Source organism: Echiichthys vipera (genome assembly GCF_963691815.1).
Source record: "Echiichthys vipera genome assembly, chromosome: 7".
NCBI classification, from domain to species: Eukaryota; Metazoa; Chordata; class Actinopteri; order Perciformes; family Trachinidae; genus Echiichthys; species Echiichthys vipera.
Window position 1 is genome coordinate 26665801 of NC_139832.1, and position 26864 is coordinate 26692664.

Here is a 26864-nt window from a genome sequence, read left to right on the forward strand (position 1 = left end):
CCTTTCTCTTAAGTGGTGTATAGTGAGCTCTGATCTAAAGTATTCATCTGGAATACTGTGATGAAAGAAAAGGTGTCATTGGCTCCAAATCCATGAGGGTCCATTAGTGTCATCATTCCTGCAAATGCTCATCCAGGAGCTCATGAACTGTATTTGGTTTGTTATCATAAATCTAAGTCACATGCAGTTATTACTCCATTATAATATTTCTCATAAAGTGATCCCAGACCAGCTGGACAATGTTCTACTGCAGATATCAGGCATCAGGGTCAGATAGGTCTAAAGTCATATTTGTTATTTAAGTGTGCCAAAACAGTGACTTATTTTACATTTTGTACCATCATATCTATGTAAATCACTGGGCTAATACAAATACAAAACACACACACACACACACAAACATGTGTACCTGGAAGTCATGTGAGAGTTCAGGACAGAGGCAGCTGTACTGGAGCAGCAGCTCTTTGGGTCTGTCTGGGTCAGGACGAAGACGAAGTTTGTTCAGGTCAGTCTCCAAATCTTCATCCTGGATAAAGAGAAACATGATTGATTAGTTGGTGTATCCAAGGGTTAGTTCTGGTTAGTTCAGATTCACCAAAGTCACACTATGACACAGACTCAATGATCAAATCAATGGTAGATCAGAAACCCCTGTGTTCTGCAAGGTAAAATACTTGTCAACGGAGTCTGGTGGCTTTGAAGAGAGCACAGATAACGGCTTCAGTTCTCCATCAAAAAGTGCTTTGTGACAGCAAGGTAAATACTTGAAAATATTCTGAAAATATCGTACACTTAAAATTATATTGATTATTTTAGGTGACTTAATACAGGGTTCGTACACCTTTTTCCAAGTCGAATTCAAGCACTTTTCAAGCCCTTTCAAGGTCCATTATCAAGGTTTTCCAGCACGTTACATTACATATTTCTACAAATACATACATGTATATTTAAAATGATTATTTAGCTTATTTTTAATCACGTTAACAGACATTCGAGGGGTGGTCTGTGGTTAGAGCAGGCGTCCCATGTACCGAGGCTAGAAGTCCTTTACGCAGCGGCCCGGGTTCCATTCCCACCTGCAGTCCTTTGCTGCATACCCCCCCCCCCCCCCCCCCCCCCACACTCCTGTTTCCTGTCATTCTTCAAGCTGTCCTATCCAATAAAGGCATGAAAAGGCCAAAGAAATATTCCAAAACAAAAAAGCACATGCAAAGTCCATTTTCAAGCTTTATCAGCATGTCACACCTGTGGTATTACGCTATAAACAACTGGAATTGCAGTTTTTAATACCAGAAAGATATGAAATTTAATTTAATTTCTATTCTATAGCTATTTGTTGTGAAATAAGTGCGGCTACAATTTCAAGCATTTTCAAGTACTTAATCCATAATTCCAGCACTTTTCAAACAACAATTTCAAGCATTTTCAAGGATTTCAAGTAACCGTACGAACCCTGTTAATACGTTTAGACTACTGCCCCGTCCACATCAGTGCATCGCACAGCTTTGGTGTCGGTACCATCGGCTGTATAGCTGATGGACGACGTGGATCGACTTCCTACAGGTGCCGCCCTGTTCTAATTTTCAACCAGACTCTGCATACTACAAGTTTTATTGCTAAGTGCTTAAGTGCTAAAGTATTAAAGTATTAAACAGCTAGGGGTATTGCACATACTGGGGGCGTGCTAGTATAGTATACAACCACACTTCAAAATAAACTATTCATTTAAAGAGCTGTTGAAAAGGGGAGCAGACCTCTAAATCAGTGTTTTTCAACCACTGTGCCGCGGCACACTAGTGTGCCGTGAGAGATCGTCAGGTGTGCCGTGGGAAATTATCCAATTTCACCTAATTGGTCTAAAAAAAAATTTTGAAAACAAAACTTTACCAGCAGAACTAGCCCCTGTGTTGGATGATGTTGTGGGCATGGTAAACTTTGTAAAGACACGACCTGTGAAAAGCCGCATATTTGCGTCTTTGTGTGAGGAAATGGGAGCGGAGCATAAAGCCTTGTTGTTGCACACGGAGGTCCGATGGTTGTCGCGCGGCAAGGTGCTGGCCCGTGTGTATGAGCTGCTGGAGGAACTCAAGGGGCCTCATTTATCAAACGAACGTACGGCGGAAAAATGTGCGTACGACCATTTCCTGGCGAACGTCGGCATTTATCAATTTGGACGTGAGCGGGAGCTACGATCAAATCTCACGTCTGGTCTGAGATCGTGTATGCACATTTCAGCCTGTGCATTTGCGGTGCAGCACAGCAAAACCTGTCTGAAAATAATGAACAAACCTCAGCTGTTATTAAGCATAAGCAGTCGCATATTAAGAACAGATCAAAACGGATTCTTAAAACGTGGAGGGCCAGCTGGCCCCAGTTGAGCGCGGAGCGGGTGCGCTCACACTACTTAAAGGTACTAGACTTTAGCTGAAAAACCGGTTTTGGCCGCGGCCAAAAGGATAGTGTGATCACGCTCTAATATTTCAAAACAGCTCGGCTCCAGCCCCCCGCGACCCCGACATTGAATGAATGAATGCATGTGTTGGCGCGCGGCTGCAGCAAGACGCACTGCAGAGCCAAAGTCATCTCGGTTCGTGGCTACCCTCGATAAATTGCATTAAATCAAACAAGGTATCAGATGATTAACATCTTGGAATGGTTCTTTTAGATGACAAAGGTATCCTCTTACGGAATACCTAATAACCCGCCGGTAGCGCCGGTGTTGTGCGGTAGAGTAGTAAATAAACTACTCCTATAGGTGGAAACAACAGCCTTCTGATCCAGAATATCAGCTATAATGCGAGGGGGTGCATTTCACGGCAGGGGTGCTGAATACGGCACGCCTGTCCAACAGTGCGCACAGGCGCACACGGGTCTCAGTGAAGCGCTGCCTCGGTTTGACTTCCTCCGTTATTCTTATACAGCGTTTTATGGGCCCCTTTTATTCTACTCTTAAGACTGGCAAAAAGCTCAGCTTTATTTTGCTCCATCTCGGATGTCAGGATGCCGATCTCTGTGTCGGAAAAGTTTCTTTTCCAACCTGCGTTCTTCCTCTCCGTGGGCGAGGCCTCCGAACCAGGATTATTTAGGAGCGTAACATGTTAAAGACGATCGAATTCAGCCACCGCATTTATCATGCCCGCTCATTCGTACGCTGAGATTGGTCAGATACGAATGTTTCATAAATCACACGTGGGTCCTTTCCTACGACCAATTCTGCGCTCAGATCTGCACCCGTTTCCACGCAAGTTTGATAAATGAGGCCCAATGTGTTTCTTACAAATGAGGGTTCCGATTACGCAAAACTGCTTGCAAGTGATGAATGGTGTGCAAGGCTGGCATATCTGGCGGATATTTTTCATCATCTGAATGAACTGAACACACGAATGCAAGGCCGGAATTAAAACCTGCTCACAAGTACGGATAAAATAAATGGCTTCCGTTCAAAGGTGCACCTCTGGCAACAACATGTGGAAAGTGGCAACCTTGAAATGTTTCCACTCACCAAGAAATGGCAAGATGTTCACACTGCTGCACTGTGTGAGATCATTAGTAAACATCTGAAAACTCTCAAGGAGAAGATGTCATTTTATTTCTCTTCAGCCTACACTGATAGCCTTGACTGGGTTAGGGAGCCATACAGCTCAGCAGTTTTTGGAAAGGACATGACTTTGCAGGAGCAGGAGGAACTAACTGAACTGAGACAAAATCGTGGTCTGAAGCTAAGCTTTGCTGATCTACCTTTGGACAGTTTTTGGTTGACTGCTGCCAAGGAGTTCCCCATTCTGGCAAACAAAGCTATTGTGACATTGCTCCCATTTTCCACGACATATTAGTGAGGTGAGCTTCTCAAGCCTGACTGCCATCAAAACTAAAAACAGAGAGCGACTGAGAGCTGTTGAGGAAGAGCTTCGTGTGTGTCTTTCTTCAATTCCTGCCAGGATATCAGCTCTTTGTTCATCCAAACAGGCACAGGTTTCACACTGAGTGAGTAAAATACACTGAGATTGACATTTTGTACATGTAACTCTTCATATTTCTCAGTTTAGAACAGTGAAATCTTTCCCAAATATTATTGCTTCTGTCATAATAAGCACTATATTTCTGTATTCCTGGTAATTTATGATTTTGGACAGAATTAGAGTTTGCAAAACACTTTGACGTTTTCTACTACCTTTAAAACCACATTGTTGTTGTTTAAAGTGGACATGTTAAGTGCACTTTTTATTTGAAAGAAGAAATATAAGTGATGATAAAGTCCTTTATTCTTTGTGTTTATTTGATTCCTATTCAAGACACTTTGATGAGAATGACTATATTGTTAATATAGGCTACAGAGTATCATTTTTTAACATGTTTGGCTGGTGGTGTGCCTCGTGATTTTTTCAATGAAAAAAATGTACCTTGGCTCAAAAAAGGTTGAAAAACACTGCTCTAAATTACCAGAGAAAATTGAATGAATGTTCAAGCGATTCAGGGATCTGGAACCAGGCAACATCAGATTATAGTAAATTCCTTCTATCAATAGAAAATCTGTCTCAGTTTAGTTGACCTGGACTGAAAAAACTATCTCTGCCACTTGCTCTTCTCATCATGCTCTCTTCACCTCCTCCTGGCCACTCTGCCTATCTTCCTATCCATAATTCTTTTTTCCTCATCTAATCACCTCATTACTCTTAACCTATCTACAAATAACAATAATTATTATCTTGTTTTCAGTTTTAATCAAGCTATTTTGAACTATGGAAGAGTACTGGCGCATGACGGCTCCAATGCTCCACGATAATGAAGAAATAGGCTTCATGTGGGTCTACTCAGGAGGGGTAGCATGAGCAACATACAGTTATTACCAATATAAAACGTTATTTTTTTGATAACTCTTTTTTATCCTTTATTTAACCAGGTGTGTCCAATTGGGACCAAGCATGTATTTTACATTTCATATCTCTTATATAAAAAATAGGTCACCTGTTTAAAACTATGTGGTCAAAGTTGTGAAGTTATGTGTTTTTGAAGGAATTATTAATATAATCCAGGACATAAGCACTAGTTAACCATTGAGAGTAAACTAACGACCTCTTTTCCCTCAGAACTAAATACAGCTGCTTTTAGATTTTTGCTCCAAGCTGTGAGAATAAACAACTTTGTAGATGCATCCATGTTACTTCACCAAGATGGTGGAACACAAGTGGAACTTTTTCTGACAAGCTGTATCTGTGGGCGTCATGGGTGGCACTTAGCCACTTATTGTCAATCCCCTGTTGAAAACAAAGAACATCTGTCTTTTCCTGTTTACCACATACTGCCACACTGGGAACGCAGCATTAGTCAGTGACTGAGTCACTGTGTGTCCACTGAGCAGTGTTTACCTAATCAGAGGAAGAAACGCTCCTTCCACACATGCACTTCACTCCATAAATATCCTGCACTCTCTCCTGTTGGCATCATGTTATTGTTAGTCACTCTGGCAGCCTACTGAGTGACAATTTGATGACTCAAGAGTGAATAAAAGCTCTCAAAGGCACACACAACTTTACACTGTTCTCACTTTTGCTGTTTTTCTCTAAAACATGCACTCATTACATGAAACTACTGCATCTTGCAACTGCTGAGCCAATCTGCCATCAGCGACGTCACTAACATGGCGGTGCATTTGGGTATTGAAAGGACACAGACACGCAGATTGGAATACTCAGCAAAAAGGCAACTGCTTTTATTAGTGGGTCATATGATCAATCACCATTTTAACTCACTCTTTGATAGATAGTAACTTAGCAGACAATTAAATACATGAAAATCTTATGGATTATAACTTTTTATCTATTTCTATTCTTTTTATCTTATTTTACTGTTTTGACTGTTTTATTCTCTCAGTTTTTTTGTCTTTTGTGCCAGTCAGCCTCCAGTGAGCAGCTACTGTTCACTCAAAACAATGGCGGCTCCTAAAGAGGTTAGATGCTGCGATAGCATCAGTTATATCAGAACTAGAGAGTTTTTCTTCATTAAAATAAGCTAAAAGATAGATGGTTCATCCAATCACCTGCCAAGAAAGTGCCTTCCCTTTTTTCAAACACTTTCCAATGACCCTTGGGGAGTAGATTAGCACGTAATTTCTTCTAAACCACAAAGTGTAATTTTAACATTAGCAGGTTTATAAATACATATATAATTCCATGTATTGTGAAATACACCGATCAGTCTGCTGATACTGACCAGAATCAATAATGAAATGTATGTTGTTGTGGTTTGTTTTTTACAGCAGCCTGCGCATTCAGAGGTGATGAAAAAGGTGGCACGATGTGAAACCAAACATCTTTAAGGGGAATCAGGTTTAGTATATTTTTTACAGCTGCCGTGGGTACCTTGCAAGAGGTCAAAAAAACAGAGCAGTGGTACAACCCCAGCAAATCCAGTCACTGCTGAGCAGACGGACTGGAACAGTGGTAATTAACCTTTTTCAAGCAAAAATCACCTTTCATGTCTTTTCTCACAGTTATCCCTGTGATATTTAAAGTATGTAACAGCTAATCTACAATATAGTATATGCTAGAATTTATATTTTGTTTAACCTGGTTTTCCCACAAAAACCCAGAGAAGGAAGTACAACTCTCCCTTATTAAGAAATTCTGGATCTGGCCACGCCCCCTCTTGCTTGTGCTCGCGTTAGGTTGTGACTCTTCTGCGACTCCATTCTAGCTTCTCCCCGAGTTTGATGAGCAGGTGCAAAGAGATCGATTTCAATTAGCACTAACTTGAAGTTTCCACATTGACAGATGGAGCGCAAATGGTGGGTTGGCGACACCTGGACTATTAAAATGATTAATTTCTTCTGTCTTGTGGACAAAATCAGGATATCAGCGAAGAGTAATAAGGAAGAAGCTGTATTAAGTGAGAGCTAGCTTGTGAGAAAGCCACAGCTAGCTTTAGCTAAATCTCAAATTAACTTTAGTTTTTGACCTCTCGTTGTAAATTAGTTATATCCATCTATCCAGGAACTGACAGTTTTGTTTTTCAGTTTGTTATTCCACAGACTCATTAAATAAAGCAGCAGCTAAATTGATTCCTGATGGAGGAAGCAAAACACACTTCTACCTTCTAATTTAATGAATTTCATGGTTACCTCAATGGTTTTGTAGGTAAGCTATCTTAAAATCACATAGTTAAAGAGGATCTACAGGATCTATATAGATCTACACTATTTACACGGGTATTACATCTTTCACTAAAAACAGTACATTTTAACAAAAGCTTGCAGGCATGTACCCGTACATATCCTGCTACTGCCTTTTCTCTGACTTTTACCTCATACTTCCTTTGAGTTTTCTTCCCATTCCTTACCTCCTTGTTCCATCAATCTCTCTTGTGCTCTCACACTCTGCTCCACTTCCAACTTCATTTCAGCTGCCATATTTCCTCTCCATATCCCTATACATATTCTCATCAACAGGTTTGTATGATATCTTACGAAAACGTATGCACAACAATTCGTAGGATACTGTATTTTAAGAAATACAGTATGACATTCTATTTAACACTGTGAAATGGGTACTTACGTAACCTCAATGGTTCAGTTTAGAAAACAAAAGGTGACAGTTTAGTTTAGGCATTAAAAAAATGAAAACTCCACCTAACTCCCTCTTTTATTATTTCTATCTTTGCCATGAAGTTTCACTTCACGACTCAATGTTGTTGCAGAAATATAGCAGTAATAGTTCCTTGAAAACTGTGTGGGGAACAGATTTCGGAATAGCATTTATAGAAAAAGATTTGACCAATATCATATGTAATATAAAATGCATGTCACATAATAAGGGCTGTTCTTGTGCAAAAGTAATGCACAAATTTTTGTGTGTATTCCACATATTTATCTCATGTGTGTTTCACGTATTTATTACTAGAAGTGAATGTTGAGCATTTTGTGTGTATTCTACGTGTTTATTTTGTATATATTCCACGTATTAAAATGAGGTGCTGTAGTATAAGACCACTGATCTCCAAGTTCTGAGGAAGGTTGATGGTGGATTGGTCTCAAAACAAAGGACTTTTACCCGGGGGTACAGTGTTCGAGTACTTTTTTTCTTAACCCTAACCAAGTCATTTTGATGCCTGACTTTAACCGTCATATTTTGTATGAATATAAAAATCCCCTTCCGGTCGCTGTTTCCAGCATTAAATAGAACGTCATATTCCGAATCAGTTTATGTTTACTAACAAAATGTATTGGACGCCCTCTAGACTGTAAAGGGTTAAGGTTAAAAGTGATTCCAGGTGCTGGAAGTGCTCAAAAAACTTAACAGTTGTGAACTAAAGACCAAGACATGAGTCAATACTCATGTCTTGGTCTTTAGTTCACAACTGTATCCAGAAAATTATTGGTCAGGAAGTTCACTTTTGCATTTGCTTATTCCTGTTGGGGAAACCATGCACCCTGAAGGATACAATTTCCTCTATTTACATAGAATGGATTCAGACTGCTATCATGCTGGGTAGGAGACTGCTTGTTCAACAATGGAAGTCAGCTCAGGCACCATCAGTCAAAGACTGTCATAACCCGCTTGCTAGGTGTAAGAAGGGCAGGAGGGTTTTGAAATATTATTTGAAATGGAAAAGATTTCTGTACTACTTAAGGACAAACACATACACACATGCATTTACTCACCAAAAGGGTTTGCTATGAAGCACGCTGAACACCCAGGGTTTCTTTGGATATCCTGGCATGACAAATACGAAACTCGCAATCAGAGTTAAACGGTACAACAAAGCTCGCTTTACAGTTAATTTGTCATGCCAGGGTTTATGCTTTAGTTTCAATGCGCATTCTCATAAAATGGGTGTGTGTCGCGTCATTTGACTCTTTGGATGGATCAAGGGCCACAAATTTCACTCAAGAGGGGCAGATTATTCAAATGTACTCCTATGAGCAGTTCAAGAGTATAATAACAGCAAGGGGCAACACAGTTCCACATAATAAGGCTAGGGAGGCGTGCTGGCGAAAAATTTGCAGATCGTGTAAATTCCTAAGTGAAAAGATTCTTCATTGTCTAAAAATAACTTAGCCAAATGCAGAATTGAATTAATCCCAAACGAGTGATGATGATTTAAAAATGAAAAACGTACAACCTGACTATTTTATATTTCAGGGAATGGAAAGGTGTAATACACCACACTGGCCATTCCATAACCTTTAGTAAATAAGTTTTCTGTGTGACAGTAGAATTGTCTTTTTTGAAAATACACATCAGGGCATATTGCATTGGAGACGATCCCCGCACGCATAATTACCAGACTGACGCGCTGCCTCCTCTCTACCACTGTGTCAGAGAACTGGGAGTCTCCTTTCTTATTCTTTTATCTCTTTTAAAATCCTTCCATGACAGTTTGAGTGGGTGAAAATCTCTGAAACTTTACGCACATATTGCGCAATGAGTTGAGCGCAGCTACAGCCACGTGAATAGCACGGCACACCGTATTTTTGCTCAGAGTTTCAGCATCACTAACTGCATGCATGCAAATATGTAACGTTACCCGTGGCAAAGAATTGCGGTGAAACACAGACACACTACGCAACAAGTGCACGACTTCTTTGTGTAGCATTGCCGACATAAGGTCCAACCAGGACAATCAAATAGTGAATACCTTCTGATGAGAATTTCTATCTCTCATAAAGTAAGTCTAGGAAGCTGCTTTTAGCTTTAAGTAGCCGATCTAACATGAAAGTCTTTGTGTTACTTAGCTTCACTTAGCTCTAAGTCTTAGCTGAAAACCTCCTCCCGACCAGGTTGCATAGGAAAGCATAGGTTACCATGGTGATACAGCGACCCTAAAGGAGAGTGACCATAGCTTTGAGCGCAACATACCTCACTAACACACTAGTCGAGTCCCAACAATGACACAGCCTCCCTCTTTTTGTTTCATGTCTGTGTTCAATTGTTTTTTTAAAAATTGATGAAATGGTTATCACAAAAAAAAGTCTAGGCATCAAAACAACTTGGTAAGGATTAGAAAAAAGGTTGTGGTTTGGCTTAGTACTTCCAAGACACTGACACCGGTTAGTGTTTTGGAAGTACCGGGTCAAAGTTCTGTGTTCTTGGACCCACAAACCACCCTGACCCTCCTTTTATACACAAATGTTGGACCTTTTTTTCTTATACTCTATCACTGTGTATTCCTTCTTTACTGCACTAATAAATACATGGATACAAATTACTCTGCATTACGTGCATTTGCTCACCCTCCTGGGATTCTGCTTTCTTGTTTTAAAACCTATGCTGTTCTCTTGGCTTTTTTGTCTACCATACCTCTTCTTTCATCCACTGCCCCCACAGATTCTCTCCCTCCTTTTCTCCCAAGACAATTTCTCCATACGAGGACCACCTATACTCTATTTTCCCTTTCATTAGCCTCCTCTGTCTTGTCTTCCTCTCCCTCTTCTCTCTTGTCCCTACCACTACCACTTGTAAAATGTGCTCTGTATTCCTCTCCTGTTTGGTACTCCCTGAACTCCTGTCTTCATCTCATTTGAGTGTTTACTCTAATTGAGATCCTGTGTCATTTGTTTTCCTTTCTCATTTGTCCATGCCTCATCACATAGGATTGTTCTTTTGGTGCTTTGAATTATGTAAAATTTTCATCATCATCATCAAGTCCATCATTTCCAACATTAACACATTTTGTATTTTTGTCAAATTACTCCCAACATTGCCACAACCCATATTTAGCTGGGTGTTTTTGTTTTGTTATGTGTAAACATGAGGCAAGATGATTTTGGTTAGGGTTAGAGTCAATTGTTTTGTAAAGTTGAGGGTCGAGTCTTGGGTTATGGTTTCACTTAATTATGTCAAACACTGGCCTGTGGGGCATCCCTTCATGAAATGAATCACTTGATCCCAGTCAGTGTTGACCACATTTGTTCATACATGCTATGTATAAAAATAAGAATCGTCTACTTTAAAGTAAAGCCAGTGCAGCATTACCAGGAGAATGACAAACACAACAATTAATAAAGTGCAAACCTTCAACAACAAGGATCTAAGAAGAATTCTGAATAGCCACGGGCTAGACAAGATCAGCGATAATGATTTGTGGACCAGGACACAACAACTATTGTAATTATTTACATTTAATTTATATTGTCGAATCAGGCCAGAAAAGATATCTCAGGACATTTTTCCATATAGAGTAGATCTAGACCACATTCTTTGATTTTCAGAGACCCAACAATTCCCCCATGAGCAAACTTCAACTTATTACATCAACATCAGAAGCAGCATCTTGCAAACCATGGCGACGAAAACCTTCCTGTGTCAGGGACGTCAGACAGACCAGACTCTTTGGGGGAGGGTTAGAAACCCAGAGATCAATGGACTCCTTCCTTTTGGATTGCATTTGGTAATCGACTTGAATGGACTTTACTACGAGAGGAGCTGGTACCTGGGCCAGTTGGTAAGTCTTTCAAAACCAGTGACGTGCAGTGAGGGTTGGGGTTGGGGAGGCACTGACTCACAAGTCAGATTTAAAAACATACAGTAGGATGCCAATAGGATAGGATGAGAGAATAGGAGCTAATAGGATGCTGAAAACCATTTTAAAACACCAGTGCCACTATATATAGCAGTATATTTTACCTTTACTTGTAAATGACTTCTTGCTTTGACTGAAAGTCCAGCTTTGGAAAATGTCTATGTTTAGTAATCAAATCCTCCATTTTCAGGGCGAGAAATGACTAAGCTCTACAGCGTCGCACAGCACACTTCTGTGTTTACTTTTTGCACACAGGTTAGAGTTCACCGTGACCTCACTGGCTATCAGGCTGCTCACTATCGCCGCCTTCCTTGAGGCAGAGGTACTGCCTGCCTCAAGGCAAGCATTTTCCCTGTGGATTTATGTCACATCAATAAGGTGTAAATATTACACACATACGTAAAATACATTACTGAACACTATGGAAAAGAAGATGTATGCTTTTATTACATAAAAGTGTCCTCAACCATCATATTGGAAACATACACAGAAATGGGAACAAGCACGCGCCATTTGCACGCGCTCAATCCAGTTTGTGAGTGATTGCGCAATCTGGAGGGAGGCTCAGCTGTCCATGCCTCACCTCTCGTCTCAGAAGACACTCCGTTTATTTAAGCAGGAAATACAGAATGTTCTGCGATTTTTTACCACAAAAATGGTCAAAATACATTGAGAACTACACCAAAATCATAGTCCAGAGGACAAATATTAATACTTGTGTTATTTTATTATTTCGCTCTTTTTCCTCTCATGATGACAGGGGAGGCACAGCCTCACCTGCCTCCCCTGACTGCCCGTCACTGTTCAAAACCCTCTTTTAATTAACTCTGGGTTCACTAACTACGGTGTTGTTGCTTTGTTTTATATGTAAGGACTCTTCTTGTGCTACTGCAGATGTTTGGTGTGATTTTGAGCAGTATTAGTGGTTAAAAACGACATTTTAATGCCTTCACCGTGCTGCCCCCAGAAAATCAGTGTTAGCCACGTCTGGCTGTTAGCGACTCTCCCGGATTTCTCCGTTAATACTGTAGTGCCAAAAAAGACCATGAGATGACTTTGAGCCAGAATTACACTTTAAGTTGCTTAACAATGTATATATAGTATATGTTCTACATTTCTGTCAAAACATTAGCTGATGAGATAGTAAACGTAGTAGTTAGAAATGTAATTTCCAGGAGACAAGGTTGGATGTTGCATATGTTGAGAACACGAGTAGCTAGTGATGGTGGCTTGTGTACTTTCACTTATATTCATATTAGACACGTTCATTCACTCATAATAACACTAAGAGGGAATGTAAATTGTTCCGTTCACTTCCAGTTGAGCCGATCTGCATGTTTTGGACATTGTGTAGAGAATAAGAGTTGTGGTGGTGGCTGCATCATCTATAATAGACAACTGAGAATGGCTAATGGATGCTGCCAATAGTCTGCAAACATGACTGACATTTTGTCTGATCTCCTGAGAGCAGAGCAAGACAATAAGAAAAATGTAAAACACATCAATTGTAGTCTTCCAACCTAAGTTAATTCATGGTGTCATGTATTATTGCTTGATGTCTGTACTTCCGGCAGAATTGCCCTTAATCTTTGACTGATGATATAAGTTAATAATAGAATACAAACTTTTTAAGCCAAAAGCAATTGAGTTACAAGAGAAACTACACACACAAAGAGCCACACACACACTTACATAGTCTGCCTCTTGGTTATCTTCAGCCTCCTCATCATCACTCTCCTCGCTGGTCTCATCTGGATCCAACAGAGAAAACAGAATGACAGCGTTCTGTATGAGTGTGTCTGTTGAGAAGTCCACTCACCAGTTTCAGTTGTGTGCTCTCTTTTGTGGCTGCTCTCCAAACAATCATACGATGTCATACTCACAGATTTAACATGTGGCCATCAGTAAAATGACATTGATAAACATACATCAATGAAAGGGACTAACAGGAAATGCAATTATGAAAAAGACTAACAATTTGAAAATGTTGGTTCTGCCAGTAGGACTATGGACCACACTCATCCAAAGTACATTAAACAGTACATTCAAATTATAAATATTAAACCAAACAACAAAACAGACCAAGGAATGTAATGCACATTAAATACTATTAATTTTTCACTCCAAAAACATTATACACCATAGACTAAATTGTTTCAGCTCATGGTTTTATCAATATTTGTTAGTTCCAATGACATCAGTCTTTCTGGTTCCACTATTGACCAGCTTACCATAAAATATATAACAATCCCAAGTAAAGTTAAGCTAATTTGTCATTTTTTTACAGATACTAGTCAGTAACTATAGTTCTTTCACATGTGCTTTTGCTGAATGTAGACATGAGGAGAGCACTGATACTGTACCTGGTTCTGGGTCTAGCTCAGGGACAGCATGTGGTCTTCCAGGCAAGGGGAAGGTGTATGCAGACTGATCTGTTGTCAGTGGTAGAGGAGTCTTAGGAAGACACTTCCTCATGAGCTGCACAGACGGCTCCACCAGAGACTCAAGACTTTTACTAAGCAAACAAGTCTGCAGAGAAACAAACATAAAACTCAGTTAATAGATCCATCAACAGAAAATCGATACAAACAAGAAAACATGTGCCAAAAGACATGGATCAAACGGCGTCTGGGGAAGAGAACTGCTATTTTTCAAAATGAAAACTTCACAAACAGAAGCATTCAGTCTTTTTTGTGTTGCTGCCATGAGATCACAACCCGTTATACTGTTTATGTGCTTTAAAAGCTCATTTTCCATTGTGTGTTGCATTGTTTGCCAATTTTAATCAGTGGCACATTGAAAAATCAAGTGGTTTGCTCCTTATGCTGGTACCTGATACCTTTTTTCAAACTATTGATAGAATTCTCAAATAAAACAGAGCTCATAACTGTTAGGAACCTCCTTTTACTGACACATTATGAAGTCTGTAGTCTGGAAGTGACGCATAAAATAACCTCTCATTTTCGCAATAGCAATGACCAACCCACAATACAGCAGCAAATGGATCAATACGATTAAAGATCTGGTTGAAAGCAGAGCACAGAAAACAGCTGTGTGTTTGTGTGTGTATGTGCGTGCGTGCGTGCATGCATGTGTGTGTGTTTGTATGTGTGTATGTGTGTGTTTCTTTAAAGTTTACTTAACTCTACTGTAGCTGTTTTCTTAAGGTTGAAGCGTTCCAGATGTTGTATGTCTGGCCCCACACTAATTGTGTGTAATAAACACACCACTTAAAGTCACTGTTTTTGGATTTTTTTTATTATTCATATAATGATTCTTTGCTGCATCATACAAACAAAGGACTCCTCTAAACTTAGTGTCTTTAAAGATAATGTTGTTCAAAGTCTATTGGGGTTATATTAAAGGAATCACACAGTACTAGCAACCATAGACTTAGGAGAATATATTAACATGTGTTTTTGTTGTAAATGTGCCGTGGTGTCTGCTGTAACTATGACCTTTATTATGATGATTTCAATATCTGTATCTATTATGACCAAATCTTTTAAAGAGCACATTTGGCATCACAAGGAAAATCCAGCCCATTCCCATTACCAGGGCATCAATTACCGGTGTTTTGTTAGGGTTCTCTGCCTCAAGGATACCTTGTGTGTATGTGCCAAACGCACCAGGCCTCAACTGTTAACCTATCAGAGCGGACGCTTAGGGCAATGCTCCGGGACGAATACACAAGTGGATCGGTTAAACGTACACCGGACTTTCACCCAGGAGGTCGTAGTCCGGCTCCCGTTCATGTCCTGTGCAACACTGTAGTTACGTTACATTCACGATCTTTACCTAAGCCAAACCAAGGGGTTTTGTTGCCTCAACTTAACCACATAGATTTGTGTGAATTTCCAATATTAACCACATGTTCCATATGTTTATAACAGGGACAGGAGTGTCATGCGTTTGACATATCAGGCTACTCAGTGCATTAACATTTGAAACTAAAGGGTTCTGAATGTGAAGAGTTGGGATTAGGGCAGGTTGGAAAATCTCATATGATGGAGAACCAGAATAGACAAGACAACTGAGAGTGTGACCAGGTGCCAGAGTGGGCCATCCTAATTTCGAGAGATCAGCGGTTCGATCCCCAGCTTCCCCGGTCCGCATGCCTTGAGTAGTCAGAAGACTAGAAAGGCGCTATATAAGTCCATTTACCATTCATTTGTGTGTGTGTGTGTGTGTGTGTGTGTGTGTGTGTGTGTGTGTGTGTGTGTGTGTGTGTGTGTGTGTGTGTGTGTGTGTGTGTGTGTGTGTGTGTGTGTGTGTGTGTGTGTGTGTGTGTGTGTGTGTGTGTTTCTTTAAAGTGTACTAAAGTCTTCTGAGTTCTTCCCTGCTTGTGAGTGAGGGAGGAAAAGTCTGACTTTCTGATCTTTCGGATGAGTGTAAAGACTGAAGTGAATGTTGCATGTCTCTCATACTGATGAAAGAGACTAATCCCAGTCAATTTCGACCTTCTATGAAAAAGGGCTTTCATTTCTGAACTAACCCTTCAGTTTCTAAAGGACAGTAGGCTTCTTTCAGTGTCTGTGTAGTGTACTGATTGCAGAGCACAAATATTTACCTTCACTCACTGGTTAAGGCGTCAGTTCTCCTCTACAATACCTGTCAACTTGATGAGCACTACAGATGATTCAAATATGTGCATCTGATAAAATACATACAGTAACGAGATGTCTCAACATTAGATGATGAACAGCTTCCTGTTGGTGACTGAGGCCTCTAGCATTTTGGTAACACCACCCACCTACAGTATGAGTTTCCATAGCTTTTATTATAACAAACAATTACAGAGATGTCATGGTGGTCTAACCACAACAGTCCCATAATTACACTACTGTCAGTTCCAGACCAGTGGTCTTTGATTGATTAGATGGGACAGGATATTTAGTGTTGCTGGATATTTTTCTGCTGTAATGAATGTGCCATGGTGTGTATATGTTGACTGGCAGCTGAGCACCTTCCACTCATCAAGACTCAAAGACCAGTATGTGGTTAGAAGAAATGATGAAACTAAAGAAAATACAACATAATTAAATCATATGTAAACTTAATTGTTACAAATGGGAATTTAAAAGTTGTAACATTAGCTGCTTTAACCTTTATCTACATATACTGTATGTCTTATCTGTACCAAACACATCAGTAATAAATGGCCTCATAAAATACTTTAATAATAAATAATAATAATTAATAAATATGAATTATAATATATTAATTAATAAACACATTGTGTTACATAACATACCGACTGAAGTTGCTTATTTACACAGAAGAACTGAAGCACTGAAAGAAGCCCCTTCCCATAGCATATATTGTGCATGCACTTCCTGGTTAAAGCCAAGGAGAATAAATGAGGAGATGTCACTTCTGCGAGATATGTCCAACGTATGTGTGTATGTATATATCTTGATATGTCTCAATGATATGACATTTTATGGCTTATAATAGCTTTAACACAACTTAGAGAGAACAATGAGCATGTGGTAAAGAGTCCAGTCTGGTAATGGACATACTGATACATGGACCTGAGACCCACTGTAGTGCAACAAGACCATACTCGGGTCAATGGGACTGAAAAGGACCTGGTCTGACTCTAGTCCTGGTCTAGTGAACCTGTCCGAATAGCTGTTTACAGTAGGACCTTCTATTGATGGTATAACAAAAAAGATTTTCTGGAACCAACATTACTGACATGTTAAAACCATCGACTGATAATCGATAAAGATGGACGGTTTGACAGCTCACTAAAACATCTCAGTCACCCCTTGGTGGCTGTGGCAGTAAAGGTAATAAACCCCTTCCCCTCCATGTTAGCAGATGGGACAAAACCTCAAAGTCAAAGTCAAAGTCAGGTAATTCTTGTCAAACTGACAAACTTTGTTCACATGTTTATCTGATCAGTTTGGTTTTAATTAGATATTTGATGCTATAAAAACTGGGTGAAACATCATGACTGACAGCTATGATTAGGGCTACAGCTATCAAATCTTTTTGTAATCAAGTATTCTACTGCTTATTCCGTCAATAAATCGAGTAATCGGATAAAAAAAAAAATTCAAATTTTGCGTAAAAATTTATTAGAATTTGCGTTATTTTGCAAAAAAATATATTATGTCTGGGGTAGGCCTATATTGTGTGGTAACCTAGCGTGTGTGTGTGTGTGTGTGTGTGTGTGTGTGTGTGTGTGTGTGTGTGTGTGTGTGTGTGTGTGTGTGTACGTGCGTGTGTGTTTGTATGTTTGTTTGTTTGTGTTTGAGTGTGCACGTGTGCGTAAGGAGGAGAGAGAGAGAAATGAGATGTGTGTTGAAGGCAATACACTTGCAATTTACCATGAATAAGTTTACTATTTAAACAATTCCAAGTGGTGCGTGAAATCTACGTGTTCACTTAAACAGGTTATCCAGATATATAGATTAATTTAGAAAATTAATTAGAGATAGATATTATCAGGAAGAGGGACTTGCTCTTCTCCTGTTTACTGTAACAACAAGTAATGAACAAAACACCACTGACACATTTACTCAAACAAAACTATAAAGACAGATCAGGTAGGTAACGTTATGTTTAATATTGAAATTAAAAACTAAACATAGAGGACAGCTAACGTTACGCATTATCTTCGTTTTCTCCGCAACTACGGCAACCGCCCTTATCAAAACCGGAATGGCAGAGCTTGGTGAAGTAGCGTTAACAACGGGCTGCTTTCGGCACAGACGCTGAATCATTGTTGTTGTGCTGTTAGTGCTAGTTTGCAGTAGACATATTGCACCTTTTTGGCTTCTTTGAAGTGTGAAATAATAACAAACTTATTCTCTGCCTTTTCCGGATGTAGTGGTGTGCATCCGCAAAAACGGTCCTTAAAACAGGCCACATAACATGCGAGATAGGAATTAAACGAATCATCAAGGCAGAGATTTTGCCTTGATTCATTTTTGTAATAGAGTTACTTGAGTAATAGTTTCAGCCCTAGCTATGACCGACTCACAAGTCAGGCAGGCGTATGGAAGAGACTTACCATATATGCTGTGCAAAATTACAACATGGTGGTGCCCGTATTGGGGATATTTTGGCTTCACTTTTGTACAGTTTGAAAAAGTGGAGATGCTTCGTCAATTTTTATATACAGTCCATGGTTAAGACATTGTTGCTCAAGTGTAAATAGCTACAGCACATACAGTACTTTCTACAAAGAACATTCAAGAGGAAAGAATTGGTAAAAGACAGGCAACACACGACAGGTAAGGGCAAAATAAAACAAGTGTTTCATATTGAGACATTGGCTTTTTGTGACAGGATTTAAGAAAGATAATGTGATTCTAAGAGCAAAAAGAAAAGAACAAAAATGAGAAAAGAATCAGGAGAACAAAACATGACAAGGATGATTTGAACTGTACCTGTGTAGTTTCGTACAGCAGTCTGATGCCTCCCTGGGATACCAAAGCCTGTCTGCCTGCAGTTCTGTGAGTGACCTTATGGAGGCAGTGCAGCAATGCGTGGCGGATTGCTATGTCATCATGTTGAGTTCCATTGCGGTGCCAGTCCTCATAAAGTCGCAAGAGGCCAGAGATGTAACCCTTAGATACCACCGAGCTAACATTGGCCTCTGTGAGGGAGACACAGACAAACACAGGGTAAGAAGGGATGGACATCAGTACTCTTCTTCTGTTGACATCTACTGATGAGACAGACTGTGATGGACTGAACATATCCACATTAAATCCAGCAATGAATGGACTCAAGATTGACCTGAGATTCCAAACTGCGTCTCTCCATTTGGCTACACAATGTCTCTCAGCCACTCTGAACTTTCTGATCCCCACAATGCAACTGCATAAGCACACAAACATTTCACACAACTAATTCAAAAACAATACAAATAGATCAGATAGAGTAGCAACATTCTGCTGTATGGCATACATCTATTTGTAACCAGTTTGGAGAATGGAGGTAAAAAAAACAGCTTAGACAATATTGACTACAGAATACAACCACATGACATCAACCAAGGCAGCTTTCAGTGTGGAGCTCTCCTCTTGTCTGAATGTGTTTCCTTGCCTGTAGGCATGAATGTAGTTATGTTAATGGGACTGACTACTGACCATGTCCATGTGTACTCATCCTCTCGCTTAAAGTTGAACTCTTCTTGTGTGTATCCAGGTGATGGGGAATACTACTGCACATAATATGTAATATATGCTTTAGGGGTCTCCAGAGAGAGCTGTGTGACGTCTAATAAATGTCAGGAAGTGATGTCTCTTAAGAGGCCTTTCAGACCAAATGCTGCAATGGCACCATTGCCCTCCTAAACCCTTTCATTCAAATGGCTTGCACCGGGCCACGATGGTTTGCACAATGCTCGATGAGCTCACACAGTGCTTGGTAGATGTGCGATGAACCCAGCGGCAAGGTCAGCTCAGACTGTTCGGTCTGAAAGGCCCATAAGTCAGCATTGTCTGAAGACTACAAGTTAGAGTGTATCCTGCAGCAGGCTATTAAAAAAAGTTTTTTTTTAAATATGGAAGTGGAGTAAGAAAGACCTCTGTAGCCTGCTGCAGGATACATTGGCTGCATAACACACCTAAAATGTGACTAAGTTGCATTGTGGGTAATGTAGGTGTCAGGTTTTAGGTGAGTTTCCATTAGGGTCGAATACCTCGAATAAGCCAGGTCTCCCTCCCCGAAATGCCCCTAATTTTTATGAGAGCCGCACAAGCGGCCGTTTGACCGACTGTTTGTTTACCCTGTCAGTCGTATTGGTACATACGTCGACCTGGTCAATCATATGGGTCACCATAAAACAAACTGCAACTATTCCGTATTTCTCACTTCTGAGATAATCACTGATTATCCGATGATCAAAACCCATTCAGAGTGATACGTCACCTTCAGAGTCTCATAAATCCCTCTGGGGCCTTTTTTTGTTGTAAGTGAGACGACTTTTAAGAGGGTATGCCCGCCAACTTTCCCAGCGGCCAAATTTTACCCCAATGGAAACGTGCCTATTTACAAGGAAGAAGAGTGTGTGGAATAAAAGAGATGATATCTCTGGTTCTTCTTTATCCATTTTGATCATTTTTAAACTGCTGTTGTCAGTCCAACAATGTTACAGGAGTGCAGTGCAAAATCAGTGGAATACTCCTTTTATGTGAGCTGACACAGGCTCCAGACCACTTTGACCCTCTACAGGATAAGGTTTAGATGGATGGAGTTGAACTTTGGTGGTTTTAAGGTCTCTTATGTAAGAATTTTCTGTGAAAATGTTACAAGCGGGAATTAATCAATCATCAGTGAGGAATCAGCCCTCATGACATTTAATTTTAACAGGGAACACAGTTTTATCTTGTCGGACATGTTTTAGGCTACTGTCAATATGTTAGTGGCATTCATCCAAATAATTGAATACCTGTGTGTAATTAGAAGAGAATGGGTCCAAGAACAGAGCCCTGAGGCCCCCTGAAGATCAGAGAAGACTAGGTTGACACAGCAGAGCAGAGCCAGGAGCAGTATCCACCCTTCATCTGCACTAATATAGTAACACATTCAACCTCATGGCTCACCTAAACAATCATCTGTGTGTTCAGCATGTCCAGCCATGAGAAACAGATGAATGCAGTAAAAAGGAACCCAGTGGAATCATACCATCCCATATGACGGGGAATTTAATCCCGAAACGTACCTGTTTTACTGCTGTGATTTATTGTTGTTCTACTGGTTTGCTGTAATTGCATGTAGTTTATAAACCATTATGTGCTAGGGAATTTAAATCTTATATTACTTCGGCATGGAGCCAATGGACCTGAACAATCATTTGGAAAACAGGTATTGAGTGGAAATAAAGCAATTTGTGTTTCATTTTCACTCATAAGTGTTTAGCTGTGGGATAAGCTGTACTTACTTTGATAGCTGTATTGATTTTGAGGTAATTGTATATTATTGTTCCACTACCTAACCAAAAATATACCAACAGTTTATGACTGTATGAATTTTAAATGAATTGGACACCAAAACACAAAACAGCTATTAACACTTACACACATAACAAGTAGTCAATCAAAGAGGAAAAGCATCCACACACTAAGAGTCACAACAGATGTCCCTGTGGAAGCCAATAAAGTAAATGTTGATCTTGAGTATTCTACACAAACCATGCAGGATACGAGTAGCAGTTCAACATGTACAGGGAGTGTCTGTGGAGGGGCGTACAGAAGCCGCTGTCCCCAGCAGTCCAGTATTAGTGAACAATCTCAGCAGAGACCTGAGTGTCTGTAAAGTGCCTGTCAATAGCTGCAATGCTAAAGCAAAGCCACAGGTTGTATCACTGTCTGTCAAACCCTTGCCAAGGTCAGTCGGGAGACAACTTTTCCACAGAGAAAATCCTTCAGTGTCATTCTTTGCTTTTTTTCCAATGAAGACATACTCTCCAGATCTGATAAAACTGATGCTATTGCAACACTTATGCTAACCTCTTTAGGAGCCACCATTGTTGAACCAACAGTCAGCTCTCACATCTGTAGCAAAGAGGTTATAATACTAAGAGGCGACACTCTCGTGTTTTTTGTGGAACCACCACCAGAGGGCGCATTGACAGTGCGTCCGCCATTTTGGACTGAACGCTCCCCTAAAGTGCATCAGTTACCGTACTGTAACATTATATCAAGAATAAAGTATATCAAGCAGTTAACTTTAATTAACTGCTCAAATGATCCCACTATGAATCCAGAGCGGGCTTGTCATAGTTTCCATAGCGATACCGACAGGTTGGCTTATTATCATCATCTATGAAAAGATGAAATTGTAGACTGAAGTTGTCAATATTTCTAACATGCTAACGTTGCTACACATTTTCTTTATGTTCTTTCCAAACTCGCTTTAGCTTATGCATCTATTCCAGAAAGTGCAAGGCTAAGAGTTCTGATTACCTTAGAGAGACTGTTTCCATGGCAAATTATTATCCAGATTAATATTTGGTTCAGAATACACCAGTCAAATCAGGCTGAGGTTAATTTACTGTCATTGTAATGTTACAACACAGGGTTGCACAACAAAATGCAGTTGTACAGTAGTCTCTAAGTATCTGGGCAGATCATATGGCCAGAATATTAATATTAATAAAATGACATCTAACATTAGAAGAAGAAGAAGAAGAATTACTTTATTTATCCCGCACGGGGAAATTTAATTTTTTCACTCTTATTATTATACATGTTACACACACAGGCCTGAAATACACACATGCACAGACAGGACCTATACATGCAATTGTCCATTAACGTTTGACTTTAGCATCAAGCACCACCGTTGCAACGTTAAATATAGAGACATCCCACCGGAGTCCTGCGCTCTGTCTGCGCCGTCAAAGCAGTCCGATCTCCAGGTGCTGTTTCACACCGCCTTCGGTGGCGCTTGGTTGACTGTGTGGTCTCAATGTCGGCTGAACTTAATCCAGTGTCAAGGCTTCCTTCTCTGATCTTTATGACTCTATCTCATATACTGGTTTATCTCTGCCATACGCCATACAGGCTTCAGTGATAAAGGTGAACGGACAACAATTTAAAATAAAAATGTAGCGAAGTTTATGGGAGCTGCAGGCCATCGTAATAATAATAATAATAATAGAGAAGAGATAAGCTAAAATAGAATAAAAAAATGGTTTACTGTCATTAGTTTTTCACATATAGGCTAAGGTATTTCCCTTGGTGTTTGGTGCACATAAATATGATAAACATTTTATGATGAAATAAAAATAAGTGGTAACTTGTTTATCCATGTGTTTTTCAATGAAATTTCAGAATGAAATACTCAATATGCTTGATTTTACAAGATATGTTGCATACATTGCGAAATATAGTTGTAATAATGTAATTTGTACGGCTACAAACAGGTTAATAAAGTGAAGAACTTTTAAGTTACTAGCTATCAAAGAGTGAGTTAAAACAATGGTGAATAATCAAATGACCCACTAATGAAAGCACTTCTACTTGCCTTTTTGCAGAGTATTCCAATATCCGTGTCTGTGGCGACATTCCCTACCTTGATGTAATAAGCTGCCATGTTAGGGACGCTGCAGACAGCAGTTGGTCTGTCACCCAGATCCCTGCCAGATCCTCACTAACAGTTATGCTTTGTTCGCCTGTAATCTGAATTTGGGAACCTCAACTTCTGAGTCAGGTTTTTAGTGCGGAAGGGCAGAAGTGTAATAGGAACATGCGTGTGTATGGATTTAAGAGGGTAATGTACGTGAATGGGGGAGCTGGAAGTAGAGAGGTGAATGTGTTTTAATAAAGTTTTCAAAAGAGCAAAAAATAAATAAATAAATAATCAACACACATAGTGACCATAAACGTGACATGATGGAGGGCTTTGAAAGAAAAAGCTTGTCTGCAATTACGTCTTACTGCCAAAGAGGCCGCTAGAAACAAGAGATATCAATTTTTATGGAGTACAACTTTAAAGCCTGACAAGGGGGATTTTCACGTGATCACGTATTCCTGTGATCCTGTAATTATCATATAATCTTGTGATATCACGAGAATCTAGCTGTCATGAAAGGAAATGAGAAAATAGGATCCATTAACACATATTACAAAGGCTTTCTGGCACAACGACCTGAAGGTTAACTTCGCCCATGTGTGCTTATTTTGAGTGAGCATGTAGAATCTTTAGCTATTGTTATGAAGTTTTCATTTGCTTCTGGAAAGCAGACACAAACGCTGCAGTGGAGTGGGTGAGATGCCAAACAGAATAAATGTTTTTGGATTGAATATGCTCCCAGAACAGTTTGGGATCAGGAGGGAAACTGCATTGAAAATATTGGTCGCCGGGAATCATAATACTTCATATCTACAAATATGACTTGATATTAGTGTAATTGTTGCCTTTATGTTCACTCCAAACATTGCATTATAGATCAAAGTGAACCACTGAGAGCAGGCTCATTCCAATGTTCTAGTTTATGAGCGAACGCAGTCCCCTTGATGTTCTGTGCAAATTGGCACTTTGACATGAAGTGCAGCACAATATTGCATAAATCATGGAAAAGCTCAGAGCCCTCCAAATCTCTCATTACCTCTAGAGTAGTGACTCTCTAAACTGTCTCCACAGAAAATGTGTCTATGAGCTCTGACAAGAGGACTAGATAGATAAACTGCAAAAAGAAGAAGTGGAAAAACTTCAACAGGAAAGGAAAAAGTTTAGAGAGAAAGAAATAGGGAGAAGAGAGCATTACAGATCACCTGCAATCCCGCAGGGTTATAAACAGGCCGGATGCTGCATTCTCGCTGTTGAAGTCCCGCTGTTGTAAGGCTACGTTCACACTGCAGGTCTTAATGCACAATTCCGATTTATTGCTCAAATCCGACTTTTTGTAAATTTGTGAGCAGGTGATATCACGAAGGAGGAAGAGGAGAAAGAAAATTCATATTTTGATAATGACTCTATGTGGAGCAATAGTGGCCTGCTTCACTGCTGTCTGTTCCTGGCTCCCGCCTGGGGCAAACTTTTTTTTTTCAATCAACTTTTTATTATTAAAAAAAAGTTCATTCATTTATTTTCAGTGTGTGCTGTTCACACCGTCAAAAGCAAATCAGATATGGGTCACATATGAGCGAAAAAATCGGATTAAGGTCACTTGTAATTGCAGTGTGAATGTAGCCTAAGAGGCTCAGCTTTACTCTCACTGACATCAATTGAATGCAGGTGCGCACAGAATGTTTACATGCACCAAGCACTCTGATTGGATAGGATCAATAAAGGACTGTGCTTAATATAAAAAACTGGCAATATGTAAGTGTTGTGTCGATAAATCAATGGCTGATGCAGCTTTTTCCTTCGTGCCATAGAGCTTCATCAGTGAGCCACACTGTTGCACTGGATGACATGGTCCTTAAACACCATCCATACACAATTTATTTTGTGTGGTCCTCTTCTTGTCAAACTGTCTGCTGTCTATACATCTGAACAGCTCATCCAGAATGCAATAAAATAAGAACCATGAGTGTGTCGATAATAAAGATCTGTATTCAGGATCGCCTGACAATTATCCCCCGACCTTTCCTCTAGTAACACTCTGAGTTTATCTCCTGGGCACAGACCCCCCTTTTTTAAAAAAAGGGGAAAATATGACTGTTGTCAAAGCCCCTGGACAAATGCTTTCAAAACTTCATCCAGATTTAAATAATGCATACACGCCAAGAATGATCAAAATCTAAAGGGGAGAATGAATGAAATTTACATTTTCCTGCTCCATTTTTGAAACTTTTCTCTAAAAGCCACGCTAAACGACATCAAAATGTGACTGTGTCTCTTATTCTTTCCAACACCTTCATGTTGTTTGGTGTAATGGACACTGCAGCCTCTCGAGGGCACTAATGGACTTCAGGTTGTTAGTCTTGCTAATAAAATATCCAATTTCAGCCCTAAATAAATACTTTTTTGGCTTAGTTCCATAAGAAAGAAAAAGGAGGGGGGGGGGGCATAATTCATATGCACTGTACATGAAATCATAAGAGGAGCAAAAAAAAGATTCAAGCAAACACACACGCACACACACGCACCAAGCACCCCCCCCCCCCCACACACACACACACACACACACACACACACACACACACAGACAGACACACACACACACATAATCATATACATCAGGTGCTCAGCCTGTAAATACCACAGGACAGGAAACAAAGTACAAAAGTGACCCCTGCAGGAAAAACATTAGCATTACATATTAGAGGAGAGGAGAGGAGTAATCTTGGAAACCATTGGCTATTAGCAGATGGGTATCGAGATTGCCTCTTTTGCTCTCCAAACTGACTGTAGGCTATGGGATGTGCTGTTCTGCACGCAACCAAAGCATACTCAAACATGACTGGTAAATACTTTTTGGGCTACAAACAGAAACCAGAATGCTACCATTACCCATATCCTGTCCCCTTTTCCTACAGATTGTACATTCTTATGCACTTCAAGAAATAGCACCACTCTGCAGTAGAAGGAAAATGGCTCTGATTCACTTGTGTTAAAGCTATTCGCGCCTCTTCACTTGTTTGTTTCCAAGTTAATAAATGCAAACCAGCTGTTCTTTACAACACATATTTTGTAAGCTTTAACATAAACGCACATGAGTGTATTTACATTAGTGATGAGGCTTCATTAAGCCATGTGAAACATTTTCTTTATTTTCTTTCTGTGTTCAAAGCACACTGAATTATCATTCATTGAGCCTTTTTCTTTAAACCAAGAGCTCCATCTAACAAGCTCAGAATTACATCATTACATCTAAAACCTTGTCAACAGTTAAACCTTCAAATCCGTCTCATTCCACTTACTGATGATGGTTG

General features: G+C 39.9%; 1 protein-coding gene across 1 annotated transcript in view; it reads right to left on the reverse strand.

Annotated features, from left to right (window-relative positions):
- The window catches only part of agbl1 (AGBL carboxypeptidase 1), a 124990-nt gene that overhangs the window by 73716 nt on the left and 24410 nt on the right, over positions 1–26864 (reverse strand). The window contains exons 8-11 of the mRNA XM_083916667.1: positions 18921–19129; positions 13881–14046; positions 13210–13268; positions 410–526 (exon numbers count right to left, since the gene is read on the reverse strand). Of these exons, the coding sequence (XP_083772793.1) occupies positions 410–526; positions 13210–13268; positions 13881–14046; positions 18921–19129 (551 nt within the window). The remainder of the gene's footprint in view (positions 1–409; positions 527–13209; positions 13269–13880; positions 14047–18920; positions 19130–26864) is intronic.